Genomic DNA, 12,188 nt, shown 5'->3' with positions numbered 1-12,188 from the left:
ATAAAAGCCAGTGTTGGCGAACGGTTTGTTAGAGGGTGTACGATGTAGTGAAACCCATAAAACAAGTAGAGAAGGATTCCAGTATGGAAGAGAGCTAAGAGGCCAGTGGAGTCTCACCAGATCTCTTTAAATGAGCATTAACTCAAAAAGACAGATTTCATTTTGTGTACACTGTAAGACCAACATGTTAATTTCCAACACCTTGTTAAATAAATATGGAGGAAAAAAAAGAAGAATGATAGCTATTGTGTGGGTTACTATTACTGTTTTACATGACTTTTACCAAAGTCCAGCTGATTCAAAAAGTGTTTGCACAGTCAAAATCTTTGTCTTTTTTGTTGTGCTAGTAGTTGTAATGGTTGTGGCGATCACTGTGTGTCCATCACCAGGCCACAACACCCCTCACACAAGAAATGTAAAAACCAAATAAATGGTCATGTGGATATATTGTTGTGATTACTGCAGTCAGATGAACTTTTCATTTTCTTTCTCTTTATTTATTCAACCTGTGTTCATGTCAGTGATTTAGGTTTAGGAGTTATTTTGACCACTCCAATGAAAATCACACCGCAAGCTCAACAAATTGGCCACTACCCTGCAGTATGTTTGTTCAGTGCAGAGTCTCATTTGTCAAAGGTCAGTATCAGCCCAATTCATTTCCAGTAGTCTTGAGCCGAGTGAATCCACCTCAAGGTTAACCATGGTAGGCTTTCCCGAGGTCCTGACTTAGATCTGCGATATGCTCGCCTGCATGAAAAGGGGGATCACCAACGCATAAAGAGGTGCCTTTGAGGAGATTTGCAGCAATTCCTTATCTCTCTATGTGAAAGAATAAAGCCTGGGCCCTTTACTACCACTCCCTGTCATCCAGGGACCAGGCTGCTGGGAGATTTGTGCCAGATGCTGCTTCTGAAAGCACAGCCTCATCAGTAGGACAAGGAGCTCTCATCTCCACTGCAGGGCTGTGTACTTTCACTGTGTGTGTGTGTGTGTGTGCTCTTTGATGTCATGCAATACACTGTGTCCCCCAGGTGTTCCACACCACACCAGGATTGTGTATTGAGAAATCCTCCTCCTTGTCATTGCCACTTACATGCTAGCTTTTTACACCTTCCATCCTTTGAGGGACCCTCAGTGTCCTTGCACAACTTTAGCCCCTTTTACACAGAGATCGCAGCAAACTGCTGGTGTTTTGACCCTTCTCAAGCTCTTCTTTTGGCTCTCTCAGTCACTGTTGCTCTCTCTCATTCGGCACTCTGACCCCCATTCCGTCTCACTCCAAACTCATCTTGACAAAATCGCTGTACTACCTTTTGTGGCAGAGTTCTGGACAGTCAACATTGACACTTCAAAAATGTTTATTTTCTTTCTAAAATGTGTATGTGGAATGACATGTATGACATTACATATTCAGAATATGGCCATCTGCTTGATCTTATATTTCTCTGATCCTAACATTGTAGTATATAAACATCACACTTACTCTGGCTATAGCACCACATCAAATGAAAATGTTCCAGATATTTCTAGTATTTTCTGCTCCCTAAAAATCTGCCTGACATGTCAAGTGAACATGAGGGTTTACAGAACATATAATACTGCACATTGTTATGTTCCCAAACACATTCAGTCTCATTTCATGGTTCACCAAGCATGTGAAGGATTAGGGTGAGCAGATGAAGCTGGTTTGTTGTGTCAGAGGTGATTTCTTATCAGTGACAGAGCTGCAGATCAACTGGAGGCCTAAGCTGACAGCCTTAATCAAATGGGAAGCCAATAATGGCAACCAAGTCAGTTAGCATTTGTAGGTATTGTCTGTATGTTAGGCACATAATGAGCTACTTTATGCAGAGGATGTCATAAGAGTAGCCCCCTCACCACCTCTGTTGTTTGTTTTCTATTATAAAGGTACTGTGTGGGTCTATCTCCATGTAGTAATCACTCTAAACATGAAGTAATTCCCCAAATTACATATTTTGGAGCCTCTTATGTTCAGATGTTATTGTTTTGGTTTGTATTATTTGAGAACAATACTGTAGAAATTATTAAAAGGGATTTGCAAAAACCTTTTTTCTATTCCTCGATGTAAGGTATCGGAAACATTATGGTATTGGCCCCAAGGTATCGGAAACATTATGGTATTGGCATAATATAAACATATTGCATTTTAGTGGAGAAGTTAATCTGTCATTTTGTAATTGTATTTGTTGTTAAACTGGGAAAGTCTCTCTTCATGCCCCCTTTTGCTGTTCATCCATCTGACAAGCCAGTTATTTGGGCTCTTGTTCAGTCACAGCTCTGACTGGACAGGTCTGTCAGCACATCCAAATAATGTAGATTGGTGTTTTTTTTTCTTTTTTGTCTGAATAAATTAGCTTTGTATCATCCACACACAGACAGCAGATGGTCACAAATGTATGCATACACACACAAACAGGCAGCAGTTTTGGTTTTCAGGGTCCATAGATCACGGGTCATGTGTGTTTGTGCTTTAGTCCATGCAGCATAAAGTCACAACAGGAACAGACAAGACCAGTCCCAGGTTGGTTTTGGAAGTCAAATCCCTAGCAACCCCCCAGTGCTAATCGGATTAGCTGAAAAGTTAGCAGCATGGCCCCAAAGAAACAACATTTTTGACACCCACATATTTTGCTCTCCAGTCTCCATAATCTGCTTCTTGTCTCAAAGCTGTCTTGCATCATCTTTGCCACAGCAAACTACTACTTGGGTACATGATGAACCGTTTTTAACCCCTGCTTTGGGCACATAAAACCATCCTTTGGTTGACCGGTGGCTGGGCTATATATCTGTGTGTGTGTGGGGGGGGGTCTGGTCCACCCAGGTGGGGGAACAATGGTGTGCCCGTTGTCCTAAAAGGAATGGTTGGCTGAGCATAGGCCCAGACAGAGGAGGGAGGGAAAGAAAGAAAAAAATGAGTTTTGAAATGACTGGTGTTGAGGGGGGTGGGGGGGTGACAGGGTAGTGATGGGGGAGCATTCGGCTGAATGGGGCTCCTTTCAGCCAACATGAGCTCTTCCTCTTGCTAATTGTGTTTCGTTTATTTTTCAAAACCAATAAATAGTCAAAAATTGTTCTTTTTTACTGTCACTCAGTATCTTGCAACAGTAAAATTCAGCAGTTTTCCTGGACAATACAGTTGTATAGTACACCTAAAATGTGGCCTGCATTAATATCAGTAAGCATAATACACTTTGGGGCGACTGTGGATCAGTGGGTTGAGCAGTCGTCTCCCAACTGGAGGATTGGAGGTTCGAATCTCAGTGCCTGTAGTACACGTGTCGAAGTGTCCTTGGGCAAGACACTGAACCCCCAAGTTGTCCCCGCTGGTTAGAGCCATTGGTTGAGTTGGCACTGCAGATGGCGGCCATCGGTTCTGTACCGGAAACAAATTCCTTGTGTATAACATACTGTAGGGCAGCATGGTGGCGCAGTGGTTAGCACCGTTGCCTCACAGCGAGAAGGTTCTGGGTTCGAGCCCCACCCAGGACCTTTTTGTGTGGAGTTTGCATGCTCTCCTGCGTGGGTTCTCTCCGGGTACTCCGGCTTCCTCCCAAAGACATGCAGCTTAGGTTGATTGGTGTCTCTAAATTGCCCATAGGAGTGCGTGTGGTTGTTCGTCTATTTGTTAGCCCTGCGATGGATTGGCTCCGGTGACCCCGTTCAGGGACTAAGCGATAGAAAATGAAAAATGATGTTTCTGGGTTAAGACAGTACAGCATTCTTTTTATGGTTTACTGTGGTGTTTTGTATCATGTTCTGTATTTCCTAGTGTTCAGTAGTGGGTAGTAACTAAGTACATTTACTTAAGTAGTGCACTTAAAGGACTGCTCCAACTATTTAGAACTGTTTTTCTATAACATTGTGAGATTTAAGATGAGCAGTTAAAAAATAAGGAACAAAATCGATGCAACAGAACCAGAGATGTCATTTTGTATTCCACACGTTCTTCCTTTTCAAAATCTGCCCTTTATACAATTAACAGTGAAATGCAAACCTCCATTTCCAGTTATAGACTCTTATTGGCTTGAACTTCCATTGTCCTGCTCACATCTCACATGCTTCAACTTTACCTGGGTCAGTCAAGCACAGCTGTTGCCAATCTAACCATCAGTTTACCTTGCATATAAGCCATCTTTCAGACCTTGCTCCTTGTTGGATTGTAGACAGCTGTGGTCCTTGTCTGCCTGTGTGCGCTATGTTGTTGTTCTATCACCCGGAGTGCACAAGTTAACTGTGACTCTTCACATGTGGAATGAGTCTGGTTAGCTCATGCACTTTTGTTCATGCTGTTTTCCTATCTCACATTTTTGCTACCAGAGTTTGCCTAACACCACTCAGTGTTGTTGCTCACGGGTTGCCTTGCTTGCCTTATCTTTATTACTTGAGCTCGGATAAATAGTGCACTGGGTGTGGAGATGCACACATTTTAAATGTCCTGAGTAAGGACTTTGTTTTACTCACAGACTTGACTTTGACTAAGATAGCGCTAATTTATTTTCCTGATATTACTTTTGTTTAAGAGAACGGTCAGGATTGTTTTGGTTATTGTTTGCCCTGAATAGAGAACTTTGCACTGGACTTTGTGTCCTTCATTTAGTATTCGGCTAACTCCTACGCATTTATAGTTCACATGTTGCCTGCTAAACTCTGTTCATGTTGACAAGGGTCTTGTTGTCTACAATGAAGGGTGTATTAAGTCTACTCACCATAAGCAAGTACTGCGGTGTTATCCTGTCATTGTGTACAGTAAATGCGCTGTTACCTGGAGTATCCGCTTGGTGTCTTGCAATTGAGTGCACTCTAATGCAAAACTTGACACATTATTTTAAGTGACTAATATTACCACTTGCCTGTGACTACTAGCATGTAAAACATAAAGATAACTGTCATCTCTTCTTAAACAGCAGATCTGGGTAGTTATAATCCTGAATCAGAGGCCATTGCAAGTTTTCAAGACAAATTGGTCTGCAGAGATCATAGTGGGTGAAGTCAGTGACAGGAAGAAACAGTTCCTTTTCTATACTTAAAGTCCTATAGACACATGTAGGAAACCAAAAGCTGAGTGTAAGCGGAAGCATGTGAGCTAATGAAAAGAGGCTGCACTTTAATAGTCAAAACAGCACAACATAAAAATGTCTTGAACATCACACAGTGACACCTGACAGTGGAGGGTGGGGATTGGAAGGGAGATACCTCTATCTTGCAACACAACTCCAAACCAGATCAAGCAGAGAAAATAGACATTTTTTTGGCCATCTTGTTTCCTTTTGTCACTGTGAAAACTGGCCCCTCTCTAATCGCAGCCAAATCCAACATGGCTAAGAAAGCGCTCAGCTCTCTGAATCAACAGACTAGTGTCAAATTGGCTAGCCTTCCCATGCCTGCATTCCCTGGATGATGCCTAGGGAACTGATGTTCTGGCCAAGATGTGGTTTTGTGGTTACAGTCAGCCAGGCAGAAGGAGATGAAAATTATGCCATGTGGACAAGAAGTCGTTTCTTTTTTTGTTCTGCTAACATGGCAGACTGGCTCCAGATTGGCCTGGAAAGACAGTGAAACAGTGAGAACAGTCCTCTCCAAAATATAATGTGGATTAGAATTGTGGGTCAAAATTAGAGTGATACAAGTAAGAAGTAATCATGGGTTCAAGTAACATTGCAGTGCCATTTTATATTTAGTTTATAGCCTTGAATGGTTCATCAATAATATGGGACTGTGGTACAGTAACTGCAATGAGCATGGAGTTTATGTTTATGCCTGTGTATTTTTCAGTGTGGACCAAGGTGGAGCTGTCTATGCATGAGAGTGTTGAAGTGTATCTGGGTGACTCAGCTCAGATCCCCTGCCAGTACAGCTTCACCAATGGATACAATATGTCCAGCTTTGTCATGATCCAGTGGTTTGTGGTGAGTACTGCCGGAACCAAAGCAAAAACCGACGCTGTCTGAAACAGTCGAACTGCTTATGTGTAGGGTATGGCTGGGGGTGGTTGAAGTTTAACTGCAAAACAGACTTTAGAACATATTTACTGACATCTAACAGTAATAAATATCAGTTCTTTTCCAGGACATTCAAGACTATAAAGATCGGCTACATGACATATTGATTTATATTTTACAGAGCTGGGCCACCCCTGTGAAATGTATATAGCAGAAATGCGGTACATTGATGACGAGATGAAATGCGTCAGGATCAGCCTGATTCAGTTCAGCATGTGGCAGTAATTGATCAATCACGTCATATGTTAGCTTTGCTTTGATTAATTAGAGCAGCACCTCAGAATGTCTGGATTAAAAAAAACACCAGCTGGACACACATTTTAACCATCATTCCTGTAAGCAAAACTGGCCACTATGAACCAAATACATGAGCAAAGTTTCCACTGATTTAACCCTAAAATACTGCATGTCCAAGATGCCAGCATGATGTGAAAGTTGGAGTGTGTCCTGCTTTTGTTCTCCTGCAGAGTTTTGCCGGTAACAATTCACGGGTGCGGATCTTCTACGCTGATGGCAATCAGCAGATTGCGGACAACAACACAGAATACACTGGTCGCATCACAGTGACTTCAGACCAGAAGGGAGCTCAACTCACCATCCAAGACATCCAGATCTCTGACAAGAGGGAATTTTTCTGCCAGGTTAATGGGCTGGCTGCTGGGAATGCGGAGGGCAAGACCCATCTCAGAGTGTTTGGTAAGGAAGCCCACCAAACACTCTGAGCTACAGACACATTTTCATTTGAAGGACAATTCAAAGAATGCTTTTGAGAATTGCCTTTGTTTCATAATGCAGTTATTTATTATAAATGTCTGAAGTGAATATTTTTTCTGATTCAGCTCGCCCGGAGGCTCCAGTGATCGAGGGTGTTCTTGATGGAATATCTGTGACCAACAAGCACCCGTCAAAGGTGGGTCTTCTTAATCTTGGACACTGAGTTGAACCAATAAAATAATGTTCAGGATTACCACGTTAAGTATACATGAGAGTGTTACTAAAATCTCAGTTTCTCTTCGGTATTTATGTTTCTTATTTACTGCAGCTAAAGATTTGTCTCCATCCAGGTTGCATCATGTGAGGCTCGTAACGGCTTCCCTAAACCCAACATCACCTGGTACAAGAATGGCGTGCCACTGATTTCTAAGCCAGGACGTAAGTGCAAACAGTACAATGTAGTATGTGTGATATATTAGCTACTAAACACCAACATATTTTCATGGATGAGTGTTAGTACACTGATGTTAACATCGAACCTAAGTGCCAGTGTGTCTAAGTCCAGCTCACAGAGCTGCTAGCATGGTTCTGAAATCTTACTTGATATGGCACTTAACAGGTGAGCATGAAGACATTAAGTGCACCTGCCACAGTCACCTGATTACATAATCAGTTTTGTGACAGTCAAACTATTTGTACATTTTTTTGGCCTCTATTGTATGAAAATCATTTACTAGTAGTGTTACAGTATATATCTGTATTGTCTTGGCCATACTGCAGATGTAAAGATGTTGATTCTGGTGACACGGGAGTACAGTGGCTTTTACTCCGTCCAGAGCACACTAGAGTACAAGGTGGTCAAGGAGGACAAGGATGCCCTTTTCTCCTGTGAGGTCAGCTTCTTTGTTCCTGGAGCTGTCAGGACAGTCGAGTCCGACAGCATCAACATCACTGTTCACTGTGAGTAAACATGGAGCTTGTAGGTAACTTACTGTAAGTGCTGCTTCTGTCTTTAGAACATCCTATATCACTTTTGGAACAGTAACAAAGATACATTACTTTCATTCAGGGTAAAGTTAGCTGCTACTTAGGGTTTAGTTAGCCTGCTATTTAGGTGAAGGTCTAAGAGGCATAGGGCCAAAATTCTTACTTCCTTGGACTCCTTGGCTCAAGACATAGTCTGCTATTTTGATCTATCATTTCCCTGATTGTTTGTTTAACAAATCCCTTTGAAAATTATACATCATAAATCATTATAGTTTTTTAACCAGTGCTTAACTACAATATTATGAGCTGAAAATATTTTAAAGCTTTTATCAAATGTGTGACATTTTAAAGCTGTAAAATTGTCCTGTTGTTACATTTCTGTTTTGCATTATTAGATAATTTATAGTGACTATTTAACTTTACCCTATTTTTGTCCCTGGTAGGCTAGTGGTTCAAATCAGCGTTGCGTCAGGAAGGGCATCCGGTGTAAAACACGTGCCAAATGTCAACATGCGAGTCGTCAGTGTGACGATTTGCTGTGGCGACCCCTAAACGGGAAAAGCCGAAAGTGACTTTCTATTTAACTTCATCCTCTTTTTATGTCTTCATTACATTTATTGTTCCATGATTCCTGTTGTAGTCAGTGGTTTTGATGATTTGTACTAAATCCTGTCCTCCTGTTTTTTATAGCATTTGATTTAACCTACTCACTGGGGGCATCCGTGGTGGGAGATATTTGTTTTTCAGTAGGATGTAACAGATGCTAATGCACTGGTCAAACTTGCAAGTTGTTATTGGAATATTCATAAGATGCGCACGTTAGGAACATTACAACCAACGCAGCTGTGGATGTGCTAATTATGACTTGTTAATGTTTATGTAAAACACAGTGCTATGCAGAGGTTCAAGGTTCAGATTATTTAGTGCAAAGTATTTTTTCTTAATTTGCTGTGTTCTCACTGAAGGTCTGTATTTCATAGTTGTGCAGGAAAATTCTGTTCCCTGTGATTTATATCCAGCTCTACAGTATAATTGCTTTCAAATGTTTTAGTCTTAATGAACTAAGCTAACAACAGCCAGTCATTTAAAGCTTAACTCGTAATATGAATTAAAAGGCAGGATGTTTTAGTGATTGCTGTATGCATTTCTTTTTTAATTTGCCTTTCTGAGTCCCCCAATGTTAAGGACTGCAATACTAAATCTCAGGAATACCTCTTTAAACCTTGTGCTTGGCATTGTATCATTTTAAATTCCCAGCCTCTCTCTTCTGTTGGTCCATTGTTGTTTGAAATTGTTTTATTAGGATGCTGTGGCTGGCTGAGCCAAACAGTCTTTGCTGTCAGCACTGTGGAAACTTCTAAAAGTGACTTTAGCAGCTCGCTGAACAAGCCTGCTTAATTTGATTTTGATTTTGTGTGTGTGTGTGTGTGTCCAGACCCCACCACCATGGTGAAAATGTGGAAGGAGTCGCCCCAGGGCTTGGTCAAAGAGGGGGATACTGTGAAGCTGCGTTGCCAGGGTGATGGCAACCCCATTTTCAACAGAACACAAGTAAGAATGGAAGGCCTTTTCTCACCCTAGAAGTCCCCAAGAGAAAATGGGTGACACACAGGAGACATGTAGGGAATGTTTTTGATATGCATAGCTCACAGGGCCCCCATGTAGACATGAGTGTGCAAGGTCTGTGAAGGCTCTGTCAGCTCTGACCCTGCAGATCCAGGCTGAAGGTTGAGACCAGAGGCCACATTGACAGGGCTCATGGGTAGGACTCATTCCCATGTCAGACACACATTCATTGTATGTACAGACAATGCAGAACCTCAGCTAACTGCCATTTTTAATTTTTGTTAACTGGCCGGTCAGTAACAAGCATATTTTGTGTTGTAAAAAGTAGTGATGGAAAATTGTTTGTTCTTCATCCTTTGTTATGATAGATTATTTTACTCACTCACAGAATTTATAGCTGAGATGTGGAAACACATGGACAGTGTTAGCCACTGCTTTAAACGGGTAAAAGTCTATGAAGACTTTATCTATAAAGTTCATTGCACCAGAAACCTCATTTGTTGTATGGATGAAAAAGATGATGATTATTATAAACTATTACAAAATCCCTGCTCTGTTTTTGTGTCAGATTCAACTTATTTTGACTTTTGCTTCAGAGATTTATATTAATATCTGACTGGTACTAGAGGGAACATCCTCCAGTGTCATGGTAATCCACCAGTTACACTTTGGGATATTGTGTAAACTATGGCGGGTTATTAGAGTTCATCTAATGGAGGAGATGTACAACTATAGCCAGTTTTGTAGAAATTCATCCAGTACCTGCCAAGAAATTTCACTCAGGATCAAAGACCAGTGAACTGGACGGACCAATAAAAATGCATTACTCAAGCAGTTGTTTATGTCCAGTGTCTGAGATTTAACTTTGTAGCTTACTTTTGACCAAACATACTCATCATAGATGTATACACATACAGATGTCTTAGAGTCTGACCACCACTCTAATGGATTCCAAGGTAAACTGTATCTGCCTTTGTAGCTGTGTCCCTAGAGCTCAGCAGTCAGGCTAGTCAGTAGATGTTACCATAATGGCTCAAACTATGAGAATAAAATAGATGTTTTTTTCTGTATCCTAGCCTATAAATAGGTTTCACATGTAATCAGATTTTTATTTTCACAGTTGAAAGTGATTTCATGTATATTTGGGAAAATTATTATTTTTAAATTGGTAACCAGAGCAGGATTTTTTTGCATATTTGATCACACTCTTATGAGGACACCAAAGATTATATATTGTACTAGTGGGTGGTTTAGATTCATCACCTGTTTTCCACTCAGGTTCTCTTTTTGCCAAATAAAATCTAAGGAACTCAGTCTAAGTAATTCTAAGGTCTGCAACTGACCCCAGAAGGGCTAAGATGCATAACAGTTCAGGCATTTAATTACATTTTTGTTGGAAAAATTACATCTCAGAACATAAGAATTTGTTGCAGGAACCGGATAAAGACTTGAAGGGCAATGGTGATTCACTGATCCTGCCACCAGTGTCACGGAAAGACAGTGGCATCTACCAGTGTCGCCCTCTGGACATTGATGGAGACACCAAGGTCAAAGGAGAAATGCAGCTGACTGTGCACTGTGAGGAACGATCACACATACACACATGGACTGAAGCATATATGTGTTACACAACATGTATTTGAAACTGGTTTAGAGACAGGAACAACAAAGATTATATATTCTTCATGAGATTCATATTGATAATTTCATCTTAATCTCAGAAAGAAAGCAAATAAAATCTGTTGTACTGTTGCATTCAGTCTTTTCACACTGTCCTCTCTGTTTTGTTGGTGTTTGTTGGGTTTAGATTTGGATCCAGCTGTGGTGGAACCTAAAGACTCAGAACTTGTGGTCAGAGGAGAACATCTGATTGCAACGTGCAATGCTCTGTCCTCCCTGAAAACACACGTTGTCTGGTACAAGGTAGTGCACATTAGCCTTTAGTACACATTAGATCAGATTTAATGCAAACAGCAGGCAGTAAAAGGGTAAAAAAGATGTTTAGACTAGTTAAAAGCATAAATAGTTGCACTAGTCAGTTGTAATATTAATTTACATACCAAGACATTTCAGTACAGTGCCTTACCATTTAATTGATTCTTTTTCAGTATAGTGCACAGTACAATATACTCGTCTGTAATTGAGAATTTAAAAAAATATCATTGTGGGCCTTCAGAATCTAATATTCATATACAGCATACATTTAGCAGTGCAATCATAATGACAATTCCAGCATGCTGATGTTTAGCTGTTGTAATGTTTACCATTTTGACCATCACAGGTGTGTTGGTTGTGTGTCAGCTAACATTAGATTGACCATCCTTAATTGCCAGCATCACCTGTTTTCATTTACTGATTGCACTGAATATGTGTTTATGTGTCTGTGTAGGATGGGAAGCAGGTAGGTCAGAATAACACACTGCCCCTGAATGATGCCACCTATGAGACAACAGGAGAGTACACGTGTGAGGTGTCTGTTCCCTCCTTCCCTGCCCTGCACACCAGCGGATCTGTTCACATCATTGTCCATGGTCAGTCGTCCCCTACACCATTTTACCAACTTGTCTGTACTTGTGGCACCAAGGGAAACGTCCAAAAAATACTTTTTTTTTAAGAATGCTCTACATTAAGTGCTGAAGCCAAAATAAATTTTGTCATTAGGTATGTTTATTTTTTCTTTTCACATTTCCAGTTTGTGCAAGGAAAGATGTAAAAAAAAAAAAAAATACAGCAATTTTTTTTTTATATATTTGGATGAGATGAAATGATTGTATATCCAAAATCTAAAATGCAACACTGTACATGCTGAAGGAATATTAATAGATCTTAGATCTTGCCCAGTCAATTTATTTGAATTGAAATAAGGATAGGATGGCACTGGTGTTTTGCGAGTGTGGCATT

At 40.7% G+C, this 12,188-nt stretch overlaps 1 protein-coding gene across 1 annotated transcript in view; it reads left to right on the top strand.

Annotated features, from left to right (window-relative positions):
- The window catches only part of mcama (melanoma cell adhesion molecule a), a 42,638-nt gene that overhangs the window by 22,893 nt on the left and 7,557 nt on the right, over nucleotides 1-12,188 (top strand). The window contains exons 2-10 of the mRNA XM_020598501.1: nucleotides 5,794-5,927; nucleotides 6,488-6,716; nucleotides 6,860-6,930; nucleotides 7,085-7,172; nucleotides 7,515-7,694; nucleotides 9,157-9,272; nucleotides 10,721-10,865; nucleotides 11,095-11,210; nucleotides 11,677-11,818. Coding sequence (XP_020454157.1) covers nucleotides 5,794-5,927; nucleotides 6,488-6,716; nucleotides 6,860-6,930; nucleotides 7,085-7,172; nucleotides 7,515-7,694; nucleotides 9,157-9,272; nucleotides 10,721-10,865; nucleotides 11,095-11,210; nucleotides 11,677-11,818 — 1,221 coding nt within the window. The remainder of the gene's footprint in view (nucleotides 1-5,793; nucleotides 5,928-6,487; nucleotides 6,717-6,859; nucleotides 6,931-7,084; nucleotides 7,173-7,514; nucleotides 7,695-9,156; nucleotides 9,273-10,720; nucleotides 10,866-11,094; nucleotides 11,211-11,676; nucleotides 11,819-12,188) is intronic.

Source organism: Monopterus albus, unplaced genomic scaffold (genome assembly GCF_001952655.1).
Source record: "Monopterus albus unplaced genomic scaffold, M_albus_1.0 scaffold38.1, whole genome shotgun sequence".
In the NCBI taxonomy this organism is placed as follows: domain Eukaryota; kingdom Metazoa; phylum Chordata; class Actinopteri; order Synbranchiformes; family Synbranchidae; genus Monopterus; species Monopterus albus.
The sequence above is the reverse complement of the archived record's forward strand: the minus strand, read 5'-3'. Positions and strand labels throughout refer to the sequence as shown.